The sequence below is a fragment of the Otolemur garnettii genome, unplaced genomic scaffold (genome assembly GCF_000181295.1).
Source record: "Otolemur garnettii isolate 467f Iridium unplaced genomic scaffold, OtoGar3 scaffold00172, whole genome shotgun sequence".
NCBI classification, from domain to species: Eukaryota; Metazoa; Chordata; class Mammalia; order Primates; family Galagidae; genus Otolemur; species Otolemur garnettii.
In genome coordinates, this window is record NW_003852567.1 from 3,489,347 (window position 1) to 3,510,606 (window position 21,260).

General features: G+C 39.6%; 1 protein-coding gene across 1 annotated transcript in view; it reads left to right on the plus strand.

Moving 5' to 3' along the window:
- DDX58 (DExD/H-box helicase 58) overlaps positions 1–21,260 on the plus strand; it is a 47,196-nt gene that overhangs the window by 21,415 nt on the left and 4,521 nt on the right. The window contains exons 10-16 of the mRNA XM_003800293.3: positions 374–478; positions 3,735–3,892; positions 5,306–5,441; positions 7,665–7,813; positions 10,341–10,431; positions 14,231–14,401; positions 15,455–15,606. Of these exons, the coding sequence (XP_003800341.1) occupies positions 374–478; positions 3,735–3,892; positions 5,306–5,441; positions 7,665–7,813; positions 10,341–10,431; positions 14,231–14,401; positions 15,455–15,606 (962 nt within the window). The remainder of the gene's footprint in view (positions 1–373; positions 479–3,734; positions 3,893–5,305; positions 5,442–7,664; positions 7,814–10,340; positions 10,432–14,230; positions 14,402–15,454; positions 15,607–21,260) is intronic.

The window sequence follows — 21,260 nt, forward strand, 5'->3', positions numbered from 1 at the left end:
ATAAGTTTCTGCTGAAGGAATGCAATAGTAAACAGTAGGATCAGTGTGAACACTCTTGGGAGGTTGGGTAGGGAGAGAGAGTATCACAGTTCAGAATGTGGCTAAGGAAGGATTCCAACCTCGTCAGGGGGAGGTGACAGGAGAGATGGAGTGAAAAGCTGAGCATGAAAGACAGATGTTAGAATCAACAGAGACACAAGAGGGAGCTGTTGTGAGGTCTTTTTGAGCACTGGTTATATCATTTAGACCACCTGCCGTGAGCTTGGGCCCTCAGGTTTTACAGAGGAAGTAAAAAAGGCAGAGAACTTTGGAGATACCTACTTTGAACTACAATCTGCCCTTTTTGAAAAATATTTTCTTTTGATGGTTCTAGATTTCAGGAAAGTGGAGTCACGGACTACTGATCCATTTAAATGCATCATATCCGAGCTGATGAGGGAGACAGAGAGTCTGGCAAAGAGCATCTGTGGAGAACTAGGTGAGACCAATCTTGTGATTTCTATCCTCTCCTCTTGGAATAGCTGTGTGTTGTCCACTAGTGTCTGTTTTCATTCTCCTCAGTTCAGATGATGTCAAGACCATAGCCAAGGGTTAACTTTCTTGATTATAGGTGATTTTGCAGCCTTAGGAGTCCTCCTTTGTTCTCTCTTGCTTTTTTCTTTCCTTTTTAAATCCAAAATAAGTTTATCTAGACACTCAGACTTGAAAATTACTATATTTAAATCAGTTTATCACTTCCCTGAGCTTCCAAATCAGCTCTCCATTCAGACTTCCCTGCTAATATGAATGAAACCTCCAGTCCTCTGCTGACTGAAAATCTAGGGGTGAGTTTTGATATATATATATATTTTTATCTTTTGAAACTCCCTCAAGCAGTCACCAAGTTCTGTTCTTCTCCTTTCAATTCATTCATTCATTTATTCACATCTTTATTGCTCCAGGAACTATTCGAGATAATGGAAATACTAAGATTAAAGACATAGTTCCTGTCCTCAGGGAACTCAATCAAATAATGGGAATCCAGTGAGAATAGTTCCCACGCAGCGGGGCAGTCAGACACTGGGGGCTGGGGAACACACATGAAGTTCAACAGACTGGGCTGCAGGAAGGGCCTTCCAGCCAAGCTGCTTCCTCGGACACTCACCTCTTGGGGAAGTCAGCCACATTAAGAAGGAGAGAATCACGTGAGGGTGAAAGGACGGCAGGCATAGAGGGAAAAGGAGCACAGCGGGTGGCAGGAGTTGCAAGCGTTTCACGATAATCCTAACCTGTGAGTAGCGGAAAGGAGTGAGCATGGGGCAGACAGTGAAGGGCCTGGTAGCCAACCTGGGTTTGAGTTTTATCCTAAAAGCAGTGGAAAGTTTTAAACTGATTAGTGAAGTGATAAAGATTCCAGTGAATGAAGAGGGCCAAACAGGCATGGAGGTGGGCTGGAGAAGGGAGAGGCACGTGTGAGAGGCTTCCAGCGGGAGGTTAGGATCCAGGGGCTAATGGATTTGGGTGGCAGTGTGAGGGGGCGGAGGGAGGTGACATCCTCCCAGGCCTCTGGCTTGGGCATCTGTGTGTAAGGCAGTGGGTGGTGCTGCTTCCAGGACTGGGGACAGCTTTGGCAGATACAAGGTGAGTTTTGGAGATGTCTGCAAGCCACCTCACAATGTCTCTACTTCTCTCATATTTGCCTTTCTTTTTCGTTTTCTTCCTCAAGAATTAATTTAGAACCTATTCTAATACCTCTGACTGGTTTGCCTATCGCCATTTTCTCTTCCATTTAACCCCCCATTAATTGGTTAGTCTGCTTGAATATCAGTTTTATCATTTTTTTTTCAGCTTTTGGCTGGGGCTGGGTTTGAACCTGCCACCTCTGGCATGTGGGGCGCCTCACTCCTTTGAGCCACAGGCGCCGTCCCAGTTTTATCATTTTAACATCTTGCTTAAAACCATTTTGTCTTCTGCTGCTTCCCTTCTTGAATCTTTTGATTTAGTGGTTCCTTAAACAAGTTCATTCATTTATTCATTCAGAGCTGGGAGATGCATGAGGTGGTGGGAATGCAGCCTGAACCCTGAGACACAGCCCCTGCCTTCATGGCATTTCCAGTCTAATCGTAAAGTCAAAATTAGATAAATAATAATAAAGCAGCTGGGGATGGGTAGTGGTGGTGATAGGTATATTTCAGGCCGAGGGAACAACATGTGCAAAGGCCAGGAGACAACAGAGCAGGTAGAGGCTTCTGTTAGGCCTGTGGGATGCAAGAAGGGGACCCACTAGAGGTGAGGATCAGAAACCCGCAGAGGCCAGATCACAGAGGAGGCACCTGGGAGCCTGGGAGGGGGTTGGCTGGAGGAATCTACTTGAAGGCTTTTGTGGGGTAGCTTAGTTTTTCATCTGCAAATTTGGAAACTCCCTCACTTCTGGGTGGGGAAAAGCAAGAGGTATAGAGAGACTAGTTAGAAGGTTGTTATGTTATCCAGGGACACCGTGAAGTGAGGGAAGTGGCAGGAGGATGGCGAGTTGGTAATGGAGCCACATGGGTTTCTACTTTCTAACTCTGTCCACCTCTGTACCCTGGCTCTACATTTTCCACAAGTCCAAATCTTATCAGTTACTCATTTCCAAATTGCTTGGGTGATTTTCACCCCTAAGTTCAGTAAATACTTATTGGTTCATCTTTATTGCTGGCCACCTCATTGTTGGTGGGCTTAGGAAAGAATTGTGTGAATATTACTAGTTTGGGGCCTTCTTTGTTCCTTTTATTAAAAATGAATCGGTGAGAGAAGAAATTTAACCCAGAAGTATAGCTCCTGCCTGTGAGTTTCACTGTACTGTGATTTTCCTGGGGAGCCCAAAGAACTGATATGAGAGAACTCATGGACTAAGCTTTCTGAGAGCAGGACTGTGCCCTCCTCCCTTTTCCATCCCCTGTGCCCTGCACAGAGCCTGGACTACAATAAATGAGCAGGGCCACACCCTCCTTCCCTCTTCATCCCCCTGCAGAGCCTGGACCACAGTAGACAAGCAGGGCCACGCCCTCCTCCCCTCTCATCCCTTGTGCCCTGCACAGAGCCTGGACCACAGCAGACATGCCAATTTTGAATAAACAGCTGTGGCTTAGCTGAAGAGATGCACATCCTTAAAAAGTATCTTATCAGCACCTCTTCCATGCTTGGCCCTGTGAATATTGCTCTAGAGAGCAGATGGCCTAGGCTGTGCCGAGTCCTGAATCTCCTGCTTTTATATATTCTCATCTGATAAAGCTCTTGAGACTTATTATTTTTACTCACTGCTGCTTCATTTGTCAGCACTGTTGTGTTTTCTTATATCTGTTGTTTCACCTCTGGGCTGTTTTAGTTGTCAGCTCAGGGCCAGTAGAGCTTGGATATCCAACACATCTAGGTTTGAATTCCTGGGAACAAAGAAGGCCCCAAACTAGTAATTAGGACTTAGGGTAAATTACTTGGTTTTTCTGAACTTCAGTTTCCTCATCTATAAGATATGATGTCTATCTTGTGTGATCAGGAAAATTAAATGAAATTATGAATGTAAGGCACTCTGATTTTTGGGACACAGTAAGTGCTCAGGAAACAAATATATATACACAGAGATACACTGCTTAAAACAGACAATTTCAGGAGGAATACCCTGCTTATAGAGAATAAGACAAAATTAGAGGGGGAGGCATATTTATAATCTAAATGACTGACCATATGACACAGTCTAAAACTTTTTTGTTTTCCAGAAACCTTATCTCCAATTCAAAACAGGGAATTTGGAACACAGAAATATGAACAATGGATTAGTACAGTTCAGAAAGCATGTACAGTGTTTCGGTTGCCAGACAGAGACGAAGAGAGCAGGATTTGTAAAGCACTGTTTTTGTATACTTCACATTTGCGGGTATGTTTCTTCTTTTGAAAAGTGTATTTGTGGCTCGGTGCCTGTACCACAGTGGTTATGGCGCCTGCCACATGAACTAAGGCTGGTGGGTTCAAACTCAGCCTGGGCCAGCTAAACAACAATGACAACTGCAACAAAAAGGAAAAAAATAGCTGGGCTCTGTGGCAGGCACCTATAGTCCCAGCTCCTTGGGAGGCTGGGGCAAGAGAATTGCTTAAGCCCAAGACTTTGAGGTTGCTGTGAGCTGTGATGCCATGGCACTCTGCTGAGGGCGACATAGTGAGACTCTGCCTCAAAAAAAAGAAAGAAAAGAAAAGTGTATTTGAGTCATAGTATCTACCAGGCAGCTGAGAGAATATCACCTTCTCACCGTGTCCCCAGGAACTCACTTAGGAGCCTTTCCCGGAAGTTCCTTAGGATGCGCCCTCCCCATATTGCCCCATTCAGCATCATCTCAGTTTGCTTTCAGAAACTTAACACTGGAGGAACTGTGATGAAACAAAGGCTCAGATTCTCTGCCGTGCCTCCAGCCTTGATATGAGTAGAAAAACTGGGTGATGATGAGAGAACGTTGCTCTTGATACATGACCAGTGACAGCCACCTTTAAAGCTCAATCAGTGGGTCCTGCTGCCATTTCTGGAAGCACATGTTTTCTTACCTTTGATAAAGTCACATGCTCAGAAATGTAGGGTCCCTGCTTAACTAAGAAGTTAAAGAACAACAGTAACAGCTATCATCTCTGCTTATTGCACCATTGAAAATATTTAATAAAAATTCATTCAATGAGCATCCATTTATAGAATTATAATTAGCTTAATTGAATATCTGTTATAGATGGTCAGGGCCATCGCTCTGAAAGGTTTATTTACAATTTAGTGATGGCTTCATATGTATAAAAATTAGTTGCATGTCTGAATTATGAGGCGGGTTGATGTGGAAGTTGATTTGCTTTCATTATTATTTTTAAATCTTTGATGTGTTTTTCATCTAGTCTTTCTTTTCTAAGGTAGAATTCAAAAATTCAAAGTGATTGTAACTAATTAATGTTTCTGTCTAATTGAGATTTTTTTAAAAAACAGTATTTGGTTCAAAAGTTTTATTATGGAATTGTTAGGGGCCATTCATCTTAAAAAACTAAATTGGAGGGTGGTGCCTGTGGCTCAGTGAGTAGGGTGTCAGCCCCATATACCGAGGGTAGTGAGTTCAAACCCAGCCCCAGCCAAACTGCAACAACAACAACAACAATAAAAATAAATAAATTTAGTTTAAAAACAAAACAAAACAACTAAATTGGAATCATTTTGAGAAAATTTTCTTAAAATGAATTGCTTAAGCACAACTAATTGAACTTAAGTACAGTGAACATGTTAGAGATTAGAACCATATTGAAACCTAATTTTTATTTTAAACAGAAATATAACGATGCCCTGATTATCAACGAACATGCCCGAATGAAAGATGCTCTGGATTACTTGAAAGACTTCTTCAGCAATGTCAGAGCAGCAGGATTTGATGAGACTGAGCAAGATCTTACTAGGAGATTTGAAGGTGGGTGGTGTTTTCCGAAGGGAAGGGGAGTTTGGTGACTGGAACGGCAATACAAACATGTAATGTATTTAGCATTCCCTAAGTTTGGCCATGCTAAGGGAGTTGTTGTCCTGGGTTTAAGAAGATATTATAGATGGTAGGATTGTTTACCTTTAGTGAAATCTAGTACCTATGGAAAGATTCTGTTGCTTATACCATTTCTTGTTTAAAAGAAGGGAAAATAGTAGTATTTGCAAAGGGTACTTCCCATATAGTTTATAGATAGCAGCATTCTTTTTGTTTAACTTTTAGTAATTTTATAAAGATTTTAAAAATACAAGAAAGCATTCAATATTAAGAAGACTATAATTTATATATACTTCTGAATGAAAAGAAAACCAAAATGGGCTATAGTTTTGCTGCTCCCATATTATTAACACAAAATAAAGAAAGATACTAAACAAAAAAATTTTCCTTCTCCCTCTCTTAAATTCCTTTATGCAAACACAATCACTACTAAATTTTTTTTTGGCTTATAAGCATTTACTATACATACATGTAACCGGTAGTGTGCTGGTAAATATTTAGCAATCAGCTTATATGAATATGTATGTACAGAAATTTATTATAAATTTTATTTCTACAGAAGATGGATATAGTATATGAGTTATGAATAATAACAATACAATAATCTTTATTGTAAACTCCATATAACCAAATGATTCTCATAGAATGCTTGTGGTGGTTTTTGCAGAACTCAGGTGTCCATAGCCAACCAATGATTGCCCCTGACAAGTGCAATTTTGATATGAATGTTGGTATATATTTTCATTAATGTAATAATTAAATGAAAATGAAACAATGAAGATGTATGTTGGCACTTGTTTTTCAACAATATAAGCAACTTGTTGCTTAATTATATGCTAATTTTCAAAAATTGGAAGAAGATTGTCTTACTTTTTGGTGCCGGTCACAATGTAATAGCTAAATTTAATCTGTTTTTTCCTATCACTTATGTAAGTTTTTTTTTTAGAGACAGAGTCTCACTCTCCTTGGTAGAGTGCTGTGGCATCACAGCTCACAGCAACCTCAAACTCTTGGGCTCAAGCTATTCTCTTGCCTCAGCCTCCCAAGTAGCTGGGACTACAGGTGCCTGCCACAATGCCTGGCTATGTTTTGTTGCCATTGTCATTGTTGGTTAGCTGGCCTAGGCCGGGTTTGAACTTGCCAACTTTCGTGTATGTGGCTGGTGCTGTAACCCCTGTGCTACAGGTGCTGAGCCCACTTACATAAGTTTAAATTGTCAACAAAATAATAAATGAAGCAGATTTTTAGTGTTTTCTTGACCACCATGGTATTTATTTCCACTATAATCAATTTCAAACCACCAATAAGATGCCATTTAACTAGTGTTAAAAAGAGATAAACAATAGCAAATCATTCTTTCTACAGCATTTCTACCACACAGATACAAGGGGTATAAACAACTTCAAGAGCGTAGATAATAGTAAAAAGTAATAAACTAATTAGAAAATGAGTTTTGGCTAGTTTTACATGTTTTTAATAGGTTATTGAATTACAAGTTTAGATAATTAAATTTTTAATAACCACTATATTTAAAACCTCACGCAGTTCTTGAATTTAATGATTGACTTTCATAGCCTTGTATGATCTGGTTCTAGCACGCCATTGTTTTATAACTATATATATATATATATATATATAAGATTAGGACATACTGAATACACCATTCTATACCATTCCACACTGAATACACCATTTTTTTAAAACCTTAAAATATCTTTGAGATTTTTTTATATTAACATGTACATAGCTTTCTTATTAATTTTAACAGATACATTATATTAACGTGAAATGCACAGCCCACAATGTATTGAATTATTTCCCTATTATTGGGCACTGAGGTTGTTTTGTATTTTTCTTTTATATTCTGAACAATAGTACAATGAACATCTTTGGAGTTCTTGTCTATAATTTTCTAAATATAACTATGTCTAAAATTCCTAGATGTGAAATCATTGGGTTAAAGGGTGAGTTTTATGTTTTGGTAGATATTGCCAAATTATCTTCCAAAAAGATTGTACCAAATTAAGTTGGTAGTTATTACTTATAAAATTCTGATCAAAGATTGAGATATTAATGGTTTAAACTATAGCTATAAGTCACTGAGTGTTCTAAATTTTAGAATTTATAAACCTTTTGTAAAATGTCTCCCATTTGCAGAAAAGCTGCAGGAACTAGAAACTATTTCCGTGGATCCCAACAATGAAAACCCTAAGCTTGAAGACCTCTGCTTCATCCTACAGGAAGAGTACCACTTAAACCCAGAGACAAGAACAATTCTTTTCGTGAAAACCAGAGCTCTTGTGGATGTAAGCTTGCTTTCTGCTTATGGGTAACAAATTGTCTCAGGCCATTCACTGAAATGATTGCCCTCTCTTAAGAATCCATGTACATGTGGGTTCTCTATTCTGTTCTGAGTATCTATGTTTATTCTTACACTAAGACTCCACTGTCTTAATCATTATAGATTCTAAGTCTTGATATCTACAGAGCATGTAGTTTGTCCTTTTTACAAATTTTTAAATTGTAGCCTTTCTATGCATATGTAATGGCATCTTTCTCTAGGGTTTTAATCTGCATTTCGTTAATGCTTACTGTGACTGTATATCTGTCATCTACTTATTAGCAATCTATATCTGCTCTGTATCTGTGAGGTAGGTGTCTTTTCAGATCTTCTGCTTATTTTAAAATTGGTTTATCATTTTTTATCAGTTTTTGAGAATTTTTTTTCGATTTTTTTTCTTTTATTGAGATAGTCTTCTTACTCTGTTACTCAGGCTACAGTGCCATGGCATCAGCCTACCTCACAGCAGTCTCAAACTCCTGAATGCAAGCGATCTATTGTCTCAGCCTCCTAAGTAGCTGGGACTACAGGTGCTTGTTACAATGCCCAGCTAATTTTTCTATTTTTAGTAGAAATGGAGTCTCACTTTTGCTTGGGATAGTCTCAAACTCCTGCACTCAAGAGATCCTCCCACTTAGCTTCTCAGAGTTCCGGAATTATAGCTGTGAGCCACTGGGCCTGGCCTTTGAGAGTTCTTTTTATATTCTGACAAGAAAGTCATCTGTTAGAAAAGTATTTTGCAAATATTTTCTTCTCTGGTTTGTGGCTTGCCTTTTCATTCTCTTAACAGTATCTTTTGAAGATTTTAAGTTTTGACAAAGTTCATTACCAATTTTTTCTTTCATGGATTTTTGCCTGTGGCATTATATCTAAAAACTCTTGCTTACCCAAGGTCACAAATAGTTCTTCATTCTGGCTGGGTGCGGCCTCTTCCTAGTAGTTCCAGCTAGTAGGAAGGCCGAGGCAAGAGGATTTCTTGAGCCCAAGGGTTACTGTGACTAGGCTGATGCCCTGGTACTCTACAATCAATTTTGAATTAACTTTTATATAAGGTGTGAGGTATGGGTTGAGATGCATTTTTTTTCTTTTCATGTATGTACATCCAATTCTAGCACTGTATATTGATGAGACTGTTCCTTTCTCCATTGAATTCCCCTTGTAATTTTTTAAAAGGTCAGTTGGCTATATTTCATGGATTTATTTTTGGATTCTCTGTTCTGCTGGTTTATACACGTATCTTTAAATCCATCTCACACTGTCTTGATTATTATAGCTTTATAATAAGTCTTGCAGTGGTACAGTATGAGTCTTCTAATTTTTTCCTCTCAGTTTTTAAGATAGGATTTATTTTATAGAGAGAACCTCCAATTTTTTTTAAAGTTGTTTTTAAGCTATGTTTCTTTGCCTTTCCATACAAAGTTTAAAGTCAACTTGTCTACATCTATGAAAAATTATGCTGGTATTTTATTGAATCTATAGATAAAATTGGGGAGAAATGACATCTTAACAATATCAAGTCTTGCAATCCATGACCATAGTAGTTCTCTTCATTTGTATTAGTTATCTACTGCTAAGTAACAAATTACCCTAACACTTAGTGTCTGGAAATGACAAACATTTATTATAATGTCTGTGGGTCAAGAATCTAAAACAGCTGGGTGTTTCTGAATGAAAGGCTCTCATGAGGCTGCAATGAAAGTGTTGGCCACAGCTGCAGTCACCACATGGCTTCAAAGCCTGCCTAATTTAGCTATTGGCAGAAGAAGTGCGTCTGAGTTCATGGGGGCCTCTTCACGGGGCTGCCTCACAGCCTGGCAGCTAGGTTCCCCTATCCCAGAGATTGAAAAATAATGTTTAAGATGAAAGCCACATTTATTTTATAACTTCATCTTGAAAGTGATATCCTATCACTTTTTTCATATTTTATTCATTAGAAGCAAGTTAATAAGTCCAGTTCACACTCAGGGCAGAGAATTACACAGGTTCTGAATACAGGAGGTGGAGATCATTGAGGGCTTAGAGGCTACCAACCACCTCTTTGATTTCCTTTATCAGTTTCTCATTTTCAGCATAGAACATATTTTATTAGACTTATATCTAGGTATTAATTTTTTAGGCTGTTATAAATGGCACTTCCAAATCTTCTAAAATTCCCGTTATTACTGGTAAGTAGAAGTACAATTGATTTATGTATATTGATCTTCTGTCCTGCTGAAGTCACTTATTAATTCTATATGCCCACTGTTCTGAACTTTGCTTTTTTCACTTATAGTTTAATCTGTATAATTTTTTTAATCATGTGACAAAGATCTATATCATTATAATTAATTATTGCATAGAGTTGAATTACCAAGAAGCTTTTTCTCACAGGTTCATCAGTCTGAAAACTATATATACTGTTTTTTTTTTGCCTTTTGCATACATTTCAATATTGAATGGATACAACTGTGTTTACAAGTAGTATCCGACTGATAATTGCTTTTCATTTTTAGGCTTTAAAGAAATGGATTGAAGGAAATTCTAGACTCAACTTTCTAAAGCCTGACATATTGACTGGACGTTGCAAAACAAATCAGAACATAGGTATGTGTATATAGTGAATTAGATATAGTATAGTGTATATGTAAAAATATATATAGTATATTCAAATTCTTTTTTAATACTTGTATCAGAGTTAAGTCAGAGAAGCAAAACAAGTAGAAGATTATACATATATATGGTGTGCATGTTTATGTATATTTAAGTACACACACAGATGGCTTACAAGGACTTGGTTTGCACAATTAATCTGGCAAAGCAAGTCTGAAGTCCATAGGGCAGGTAGTCAGGAAGGTAAGATCAGGAACCAGGAACCCCACAGATGTGAACTGTTAGGAGTCTTTGAGCTCAGGGAAGGCTTGAGCCCTCTTTCAAAAGGCTCACCTGATTTGGTCAGGCCCCCCTAGAATGAATTCACTTTTGGTTTAATTTAAAGTTAACTGATTAGGGACTTTAATCACATCTACAAAATCCCTTCACAGCAGCACCTGCATGAATAACTGGCAACTAGAGATTAGCCTTGACAAGTCAACATGTGAAAAGGCCATCACAATGCTCAAATACCAAAACCACTCCAGTCTCGTTCCCTGGAGACACGTCTCACACATCCTGTAGACAAAGCCAAAGACTTTTTAGTCCTATTTAAGCACATCACTCTCCTGATCAAATTCTCAACCAATAGATTAAGATTAACTGAAAATAGAAATAAATATTCTGTTTCTATTTTATTGTTATTCTTTAAATTGTAGATATGCAACTTTTGTATTATGTATTTTACAATTAAAAGTTCTAAATGGACAATCCTGAAATCTAACAAGCATGGTCAAAGGATGAAAGGCTGCTTCTTTTACCATCTGGGAGGATCTTAGGAGGCCAGCTGTCATCCTGAGGTTCTCAGTGACTGGCAGGGACTGGCAGGTCCTCACTCTGGTCTTACGTAGTGTTGTTTATAATAAGCAAGCCCCTATCCCTATTCTTGAACTTCCCCTTAATGCAATTTTTAAACTTTGTAAATATGAAAAGTAGATTCATATCTTAAAAAGTGGACTTTCCAGGGCACCTGTGGCTCAGTGAGTAGGGTGCCAGCCCCATATACCGAGGATGGTGGGTTCAAACCCAGCCCTGGCCAAACTGCAACAAAAAAATAGCCAGGCGTTGTGGTGGGCGCCTGTACTCCCAACTACCTGGGAGGCCAAGGCAAGAGAATCTCCTAAGCCCAAGAGCTGGAGGTTGCTATGAGCTGTGACACCATGGCACTCTACTGAGGGCGACAAAGTGAGACTTTGTCTCTAACAAATAACAAACAACAATAACAACAACAAAGTGGACTTTCCAAATTACATCCAACACCACATTCTTATAGTTGGAATTCAAAGTTCTCTGCAGTCTGACTCCAGCATGAGTTCAACTTGATTTCTAAAGTTTGTTATTCCTCCATAAATAGACACTTGGAAAATATTTTCTTATTTGTTTTTTCATTTATTCTTCCATCCATTTTATAACATTTATTTAGAACTTACCCTGTGCCAGGCATTGTTCTTCCCTGGCCTCCGAAAACTGGTAGAGATGTCCGTCCCTTACATTCCCATAGCAGCCTTTCCTCACTCATCACACTGTAAATAGCAAAATCTGGCTCACTGCCTGCTGTTGGTGACTATTAAGCTGAGATTGATTTTATGTTTTCAAGTGGTTGAAAAACCAAAAGATATTTATTTCATGATATGAGAAAGGGATATGAAATCCATAAAATAAGTATTTTTTGGAACACAGTCATGCTTATTCGTTCATGTATTAAAAGTGGCTGCTTTCACACCGTAATGGCAATGTTGAGTAGTTGTGACAGTCCAGGTTGACAAAGCCTAAAATATATACAATCCATCCATCCTTTACAGAAAATATCTGCTAACTCTTGCTTTAGAACAATACTTGGCACATGGTGAGTGCTTAGTATATGTTAAATATTAGCTATTATTCACCTATAGACCTTTTATGTAGTAGTCCCCAGTGTTTGTATGGTTTTTGATTTTACTGCAAACACATGGATTCAAAAGGAATAGAAAGTCCATTTCTTAAAAGAGTATTCTGGGGTTTTTTTTTTGAGACCGAGTCTCATTTCCTCACCCTCAGTACAGTGATATGGCATCATAGCTCACAGCAACCTCAAACTCTTGGGCTCAAGTGATTCTCTTGCCTCAGCTTCCCAAGTAGCTGGGAATACACGAGCCCGCCACAACACCTGGCTATTGTTTTAGAGATGAGTGCTCACTCTGGCGCAGGCTGGTCTTGAACCCATGAACTCAGGCAATCTACCTGCTTTGGCCTTCCAAGTGCTAGGATTACAGGCATGAGCCACTGCACCCAGCCTTAACAGAGTGTTCTGGATAAAGAAAATTAAGAGTAAAATTAAAATAATAATTAGGGATTGATTTTAAAGAAACTTTCTAAAAATAACACTGCACTTGAATTTTCATGACTTTGAATTATGAATAATTAAAAAACTATAAAGGATCTTTCTACAAACTCTGAGAGTCCACTGCCAGCCAGGTAAAGGAAGGGAATACACACTACCTCCCTCAACCTGCCTGAGGTGGTCTACCCTGTGAACGGTATGTGATCAGGTGATACAACTAATATATTAGTGTAGATGAGTCTTTGGGACCCATAATGTTTGAACTATAGTGTGCATATTTTTTTAGTCACTATTTTAGGTGTTTGCTGTGATCACACAGACCAGATGATTATTGCTTGTTAACTTCACTTTGTATTCAGACAACTTAAATTTAGCTTCCATGATCACAGGATATCCGAAGGCAGTGTGTGGCTGCCTTTGTCAAGGTCCTTTCTTTCCACCAGTGCTCACTTGTATTTGTGGGGGAGCTCTGTTCCACTCACCACCCACTTAGGAACCCAGACTGCTTCCTTGTTATGGCTCTGTAATCCCAGGTATTCTCCAAATCTTCCACTGTGACCTTATCTAGTCCACTGATGAGGAATAAACAAGAGCATAGACAATTCTTAGGGGTCAGTTTTGGAGACATGGCATCATTTCTTTCTGTATGCCATTGGTGAGAATTTAGCCACAAGGCCCCATCTGACTACAGTGCAAAGGTGGTCAGGAAGTGTACTTGAGCTATGTGCCCAGCAGAAGAAGGAAGCAGGGTATGGTGAGCAGATGGCATTGTTTCTTCCATAGAGGAACATAATACAACTATAGCCATCCAGGTTTCACCCCTGTGGGTATGACAAGGAATGATTCTTACAGGTTTGTGGGTGTGTTTTTGCATGGAAGACAACCCAATAGTTGTCTTGGTTCCCCCTATTAGGGACCTAGACTTAAGTCCAAGCCCAGATCTGCTGATAACTAGCCTGTCAGTTTACCTCACCTCTGGACCTTCAAGCCCTTTACCTATAAAGGGGAATCATACTTGCCCTGTTAACCTAAAAGGGCTTTGTGAAAGTCCAGTGAATGAGCAGATATGAAAACGTTTTTCAGCTATAAACTCTTATACGCATATAAAGGACAGTTAGCTATTCATATTTTTGCAAAATGTCAATATTCTAAGGGGATAATATGGCTAAAGCTATACCATTAGTAAGTTCCAGAGCTGGAATTTGAACCCAGGTGGTCTTTGAACCCAGTCCCAGCTGTTAGATGCCACCCTAAATGTCTTCTTTAAAATAAGTGTAAGGATTTCACCCACTTCCTATGGGTGTTGTGAAATCATAGCTATCATAGGCCCTGGCATATAATAAACATTCCCTCATTAGCAGCATATTTTTTTCAAGGTGAAAATTCCGTCTTTGGTATATAAAGAATTGTATAAAACCTTCTCATCCAACACAGGAATGACTCTCCCAGCACAGAAGTGTGTACTGAATACATTTGGAACCAATGGAGCTAACAATATTCTGATTGCCACCTCGGTTGCTGATGAAGGCATTGACATTGTACAGTGTAATCTTGTCATCCTATATGAGTATGTGGGCAATGTCATCAAAATGATCCAAACCAGAGGTGAGAGGAACTTTAGTGCCATTCCTGCCGGGCTTCTGTGTTGTCTGATTTGTGTGTCTGTCATTCTGGCTGGTCTCCTTACTGAGCCATTGTTGAGTTTGTGACCAGTGGCACAGTGCACTCGGGTGGGTTGGCCATGAAGAGGACTCACTTGGTCTGGATTGGATGGTTATAGTTTAGTCTGCTCACATACACACACATACCCTATTTTGATTCTTGTTGACAACAATACTGCTTTTTTGCCCAACGTCAACTGACATTTTTATGGAAGGATAATTCAAATTTGAATTGAGGCTTTGCTGGTCAATGTATCAACTCTCAATGGTTGTGCTTGTGGGCTGGTGGGCTCCCTTATTCCAGAAGAGATACTCCAAGGTTCTTCTGCCCCACTTGGACTAGAATGTCTCATAACCAGTCTTTCCTCCTTTTTCCTTTAATTTTAAAAATTTCTATAAGAACATATGCCACATGACTCTTCCTGTAGAAAGCTCTGATCCTGTTACTTCCCTGTATGGAAACTCCAGTAGTTTCCCAATTTACTTGATGTTAAAGAGTTTTCAAAATCCAGCACCCACCTATCTTTCCACCTTAATTTCTCGTTCTTCTCTTTGGGTCATTATCCACTCTCTTTGTAATTTTCCACCTAAGTTCTGTCTGTTGTGAACATATCTTATTTCTCCAGTGCCTAGAAGACTCAAGGGAGGGTCTGTTTGTCATTCACCTGAGAGCCCTCAGAGTGTGTTAATGAGGGTTCATGTTGGATTGTCTTTAAAGCAGCGTTTCTGATATGGCTGTCCAGTCACACTCAGACTGCACTGTCAGGGACCTGAGACAGATGGCCTACGGTGGGCTTCTAGTTTATCCACATGTTTGACATGCAGGGGCACAGCTGCATTTGAATCCACTCTTTAACAGATCAGCTCCCCTAGAAAGCAGGACTCAGTGAACCAAAGTTGTATTTTAGGAATACCTCTATCCTTTTGTATACCTGATCTCAGATTGTATCAGAGTTTTAAATCAAACACACCAAATAAAATATTTATTTTCTGATAGGTAGAGGAAGAGCAAGAGGTAGCAAGTGCTTTCTTCTGACCAGTAATGCTGATGTAATTGAAAAAGAAAAAATAAACCTATACAAAGAAAAAATGATGAATGACTCCATCTTAAACCTTCAGGCATGGAACGAAGCAGTATTTAAAAGAAAGGTAAGTCTGTGTCACTCTTTCAGAATCTAACCATGAATAAAAATCAAGAAATGTGAGCATGTTGGCACCTTTTACCCTAATGCTCAGAGTATTGTGTTAGAATAGTAGGTTGATACCAAGTTTCACTCTGCAGTGACTGTCATGTTCATTCTGTTTAAATGTCAGTTAGATTAAAATATATTCTATTAGTGCTAACACCTGAAGTTATGATTTTTGTTCTAAAAGGAATATAGCTAGAATTGCTTCTAAGTTAGTTAACAGTTCATTTTAAGGACTAGATCCTAACACTCCAAGAAACAGCTCTTCCTACACTCTGATTCAAATCTTTCACTACCATCCAGTCCTCAGAGAAAAGAGCTCCCCGGTCACTGTGCACGTGTCAGAATGCCCATTGCATCTATGGACAATACTTTATGCCTTGGAGTGACAGACCAGTTCAGATGGGCCTTGTAGTAGTGACCTTCATTGTATTGTAATTTCCTTTATAACACAGACACGTGAAATCAGGTTGGAGGAAGTCAAGAAACACCCATGCACACCCACACGTTCTCCAAACCCTCTGGAGACATTTTCATCTCAGAGACATTTTCATCTCAGATGCTCTGGATGCATTGAACACTGTGGGGCTAGGTTGAAAACTAGAACCTAAGATTCAAATCCCAGTTCCCCTTCTTTCAAGATAATGTGATCTCAGCCAGGTACTCTGTCTTTTAAATCATCAATTTTTTCATTTGTAAACGTGAGAAAAAAAATCATGGTATTTAACTCACAAGGTGGTTGTGAGGCCAGAATGAGATGTGTGCATTGCTTAGTGCAGTGCCTTGGATAGGTGCTAAAGAAAAGAAAGCTGTTATCAGACAGAGATGTGAGGTAAAAATTAACTTTGTAAAGATGAACCTTATAGTTCAGTAGACCAACTCTATAGTGTCTGCAGCTTTTACAAGTCGTAATCTTGATGCTGTAAAAAGGGTTAAGAAGCAGGCTCAGTGACTGTAGCTCAGCGGCTAGGGTGCTGGCTACATACACTGGGGCTGGCAGGTTTGAACCTAGCCCAGGCCTGCCAAATAACAATAACAACTATAACAACATTAAAAAAATAGCCAGGCGTTGTGGTGGGTGCCTGTAGTCCCAGCTACTTGGGAGGCTGAGGCAAGAGAATTGGTTAAGCCCAAGAGTTTGAAGTTGCTATGAGCTGTGACACCACGGCACTCTACTGAGGCCGACATTCTGTCTCAAAAAAAAATAAAGTGTTAAGAAGCAGTGATCTAAAACAAATTAACACTTATTTTAGGACAAAATTACAACTTTATGTCAGTGTTTTCTAATTTAAAATATTTCTTTCTAAGGCTGGAAAGATAAACGATCTAAACGTACTACTTCTGTGTTTTTAGTGGGAAGAATTACAAGGAAATTTAGTTCCTTCTCTAATTGTCTTCACTGAGCCACCTCCTCATTTTGTAGAATGTAGGGGTATTGGCGTAAAAGCCTTACACCTATGAGTTTTAATAACCGTGGCATAATTGTTATCTCATCCACTGGAGATATCACTTAGACTCTTATGTGACAGAAGCAATAGCATCAAGGAAAGGGGAGGCTAGACCAGACATAGACATTGCTTTTGTAGTCAGCAGTACAAGGAGTGAGGTGAAGAGAAAATGGGTTAAGTATCTGTAAAATCAGTCTATCTAATAGCGTTTGGGTTTCCCCAGCATCCAGAGACAGATGGACAGAGAGGGAGCCCAGAACAAGTGTAGTCAGGAGTCACTGGCAGCTGGGAGCCTGGAGTTCTGTCATCCCTGTCCTGTCATCCATGATCCCCCCTAGTCACTCTGTTGAAAAGCTATTTCTTTCAAAGGCTTAGAAGAAGTATAACAAGGTAGGGAAAATCTTACCTTCATTCTTAAAACTGAATGGAACTGTGGTTCTTGGGTGAGAGACACACCACCCCCGCCGTCCCCGGGGTATGGATTTGGTTTGGTCTCTGTATATGGGCTTTAATGGAAGGAAGAAAACCCTGCAGAAGAGAAGGAAAATGTCTAGAGCTCCTGTAAGCAGGTGGAGAGGCAGAGGGACAAGCAGTGAGTGCCCGAGTTTGACTTTTTCCCCAGCCATGCTGTCCTGTGTGTGGGTGGCCCGCTCCCAGCAGCACCAGGACCTAGGGGAACTCTGCTTACTCTGCAGCCAGCCGAATAGGCCAGGGGTGTCCAAGAGCTGAGTTCCATGCAGGAGGCTTCAGAATGTGGTCCTATTTCAATCTGGAGGAATAAGGTATGGAGCAGCGGTTCTCGACCTGTGGTTTGCCACCCCTTTGTAACAAAGCAAATACATCTCGTTATTAGGAAGGTTGAGAACCACTGGTATGGAGGGTGTTTTTACAGCTGTGGAGGTGAAGGGTTATCTGGAATCAAAGGAGGAAGCCTGTTTTTTGTTCCGCACGGAGCAGAGAACAAGATAGCAGGTGAAAGCAAGCTCCTTTTGAACTAGGAACTTACCATATGATGTGTATCCAAGACTGCATGTAATCAGGATTCTGCAGTTTTGCTTTTCTCCCTCTCAGCTGTGGGGTTAGGCTGCTTTTTCAACCATGGGGTGGGGGAGGGGCAGTGCCAGGGACTTAGAACCTTGGCTGAGCCCTTTATATCCAGTTATTGATTTTAACTTATACATATAGCAGTAGTGGTTTTAACTTATTAGGATTTATAGCTGTTGCCTATAGTAACATTTAAAATACCTGAGATTAGCATTTGACTGAATTTTAGTGTATAATTGAACACCATTAGGTATAAGTGAATTTTTTTAAAAACTAGATGCCCACGGGCAAGTTTATGTTTTTACCCTCTTTCCTATCACAGTCCTCTGACCCCCATCTACTTTAAGCAGTGATTAGAACCATATCTGAAAAAAGAAAATTAAAATTACTTATAGAGAAATGTGTATCATTTAACCCAAGAATTTTCATTCTAGAAATTTATCCCAAGGAAATAATGGGATGAACATGTATAATGTAATAATCTTACAACAGTGAAAATTTGGATTGAAAACAGGAGGCATTAACACTTTGTTTTTGCAAAAATAAGATAATTTCAGGTGGGATGGGGTTGGGGAATAAGGGAAAGAAAATCATACCTGGTTCTTTTAATCAAGACATTCTAGGTCTTGGCCCAGTACAATGGCTCACACCTGTAATCCTAATACCCTGGGAGCCTGAGAAGCAAAAATCACTTGAGCTTAGGAGTTTGAGACCAGCCTAATCAAGAGCAAGACTCCTAAAAATAGAAAAAATGAGCTAGCTATGGTGGCAGGTGCCTGTATTTCCAGCTACTTGGGAGACTTAGGCAGAATTGCTGGAGCCAGGAGATTGAGGTTGCAGTGAGCTATAATGGTGCCATAGCACATCAGCCCAGGCAACAGAGATTGTCTTAACAATAAAAAAAAAAGTGTGAGGTTGAAGCAAGAGAATCACTTGAGCCAAGAATTTGAGGTTGCTGTGAGCTATGACACCACAGCACTCTATGGAAGGCAACAAAATGAGACTCTGTCTCAAAAAAAAAAGTATGAACCAGAAATGAGAACAACTACAGAAGTTTTCCTGAGAGATATGGAAGTAAATTAAGATGAAAGAAATGTCATGCTTTTGAATGGAATGAATGAATGAATATTTTGTAGAATTTTAAAGAATTTACCCTAAATTTACCTGTAGGTCTACTACAGGTATAATCAACCTATAATCAAAGCATAAATGATATTTTTAACTTGACAAAATGGTTCTGGAGCTTATATAGAATAGATAAAAATAGCTATAATATTTATAGAAAAATAACAAAGCAAATGAGGATCACCCTACCCAATAATGAACAAGCCACCATAATTAGCATTCTTGCAGCTCTTAGCATAAGACTAGCCTAACAGAGCGAGGGTAACACACCTGGGCATTTACCCTGTGGCAGGCAGGCCTGAGCAGTTACAAACCCATGTCATCTCCCAACAGTTCATGAACTGCATGCGGGCACTGTTCCCATTCTGTATTTGAAGAAACACACACTTGCCCCAAAACACATCTCTAGGAAGTGGCAGGACGGGATTTTCACCTCCGCTGAGTCCACTTGAACGCGTAGTCTGATAACAGGGGAGGGAGCGGCTACCAACCAGTGGGACAGGCAGATTCTTCCACAGATGACAATGAGGGAATCAACATGTTCTTTCTTCCTTTTTTTCTTTGCCTTCAGTTTTCAGAAGTTTAATTATAATGTGTCCTAGAGTGAATTTCTTTGGTTTTATCCAGTTTGGAGTTTGTTCAGCTTCTTGAATCTAGGTTTATGTAGCTTGATGTATTCAGGAAATGTTTCTTTAAGTGCTTTTTTTAATGCCCTGTTATCTTTTTATAGGACTTTAGTGGCATGACATGTTTCGAAATAGTCCTATAGATCCCTGAGTCTGTCTGGTCATTATTTTTTCAGTATAATTTCTTTCTGTTGCTAACATTGGGTAATTTCTGCTGTTCTGTCTTCTAATTCACTAACTCTTTCCTTTGTCCCTTTCATTCTGCTGTTTAACACATCCACGGAGATTTTTATTTCTTTCCGTTCTAAATTTTCCATTTGGTTCTTCTTTCGGTCTTCCCTCTCTTTGCTGAACCTTCAGATTTTCTCTTATTTCAGGAGTGTTTATGATTTCTCATTGAAGCATTTTTATTGTGCTTTAATCTTTATTCACACATCTGCCATTTTAGTATTGGTATCTATTGATTGTCTTTTTTTTTTTTTTTGGCCAGGGTTGGGTTTGAACCTGCCACCTCCAGCATATGGAGCTGGACTCTACTCCTTTGAGCCACAGGCACCACCCCGATTGTCTTTTTTTTTAATGCAGTTTGAGATCTTCCTGTTTCTTGGTATGAAGAGTGATTTTTTTTTTTTTTAAATCCAAATCCAGATATTTTCACTTTTTGAGACTCTGGATCTTATTTACCTGTGTTAGCTGGCTTTTTCAGGGATGCTGCTACCTCATGGACAGGTAGTACCATGTCCAGATTCCCCAGGCAACCTCTGTTGATACCAGCAGGGGTTGGAGGTGAGGTGAGAGGGAGGGAGGCTCTTTCTTGCTGCTGGGTGGGGATGTAAGTTTGGGCTCCCCATGTAATTTCCACTGACACCACTTGCCATGTGGCAGGGCTGAAGTTCCTGGCTCCCTGCTTAGCTGTCTCTGACAACACGCAGGTGGTAGTACTGGGTGTCTCTTTTAGTTCTGTGAGGTAGAAATCTAGGCCCTCCATGCAGCCTGTGCTTGCTTGCATTGGTATGGGTGGCCACAGTTCCATTTTTTCTGTGATGTTCGGCTGGAGTAGAGCAGTTATTGTCTAAAAGTTTTCTGTCTTTCTAAACTACATCTCTTTTAGGCCTTTGGCTACAGAGTGCAGGCTTTTGTTGAGACCTTTTGACTATAACCATGGGCATTTCAGGTTGCTGGCTTCTTAGCTCCAAGTCTGGGATGTATCAGGTGAAAAGGAAACTCACTACCAGTTTCCAGGGAACTCACTACCATATTGTTCCTGGGGTCCTGAGGTTCCTAGCTGGTCTGCCTTCCTCTCTTCATACTTCAGAATCTGATGTTTGTTTAATATATAATATCCAGTGTTCTAGCTGTACTTACCCAAGCCC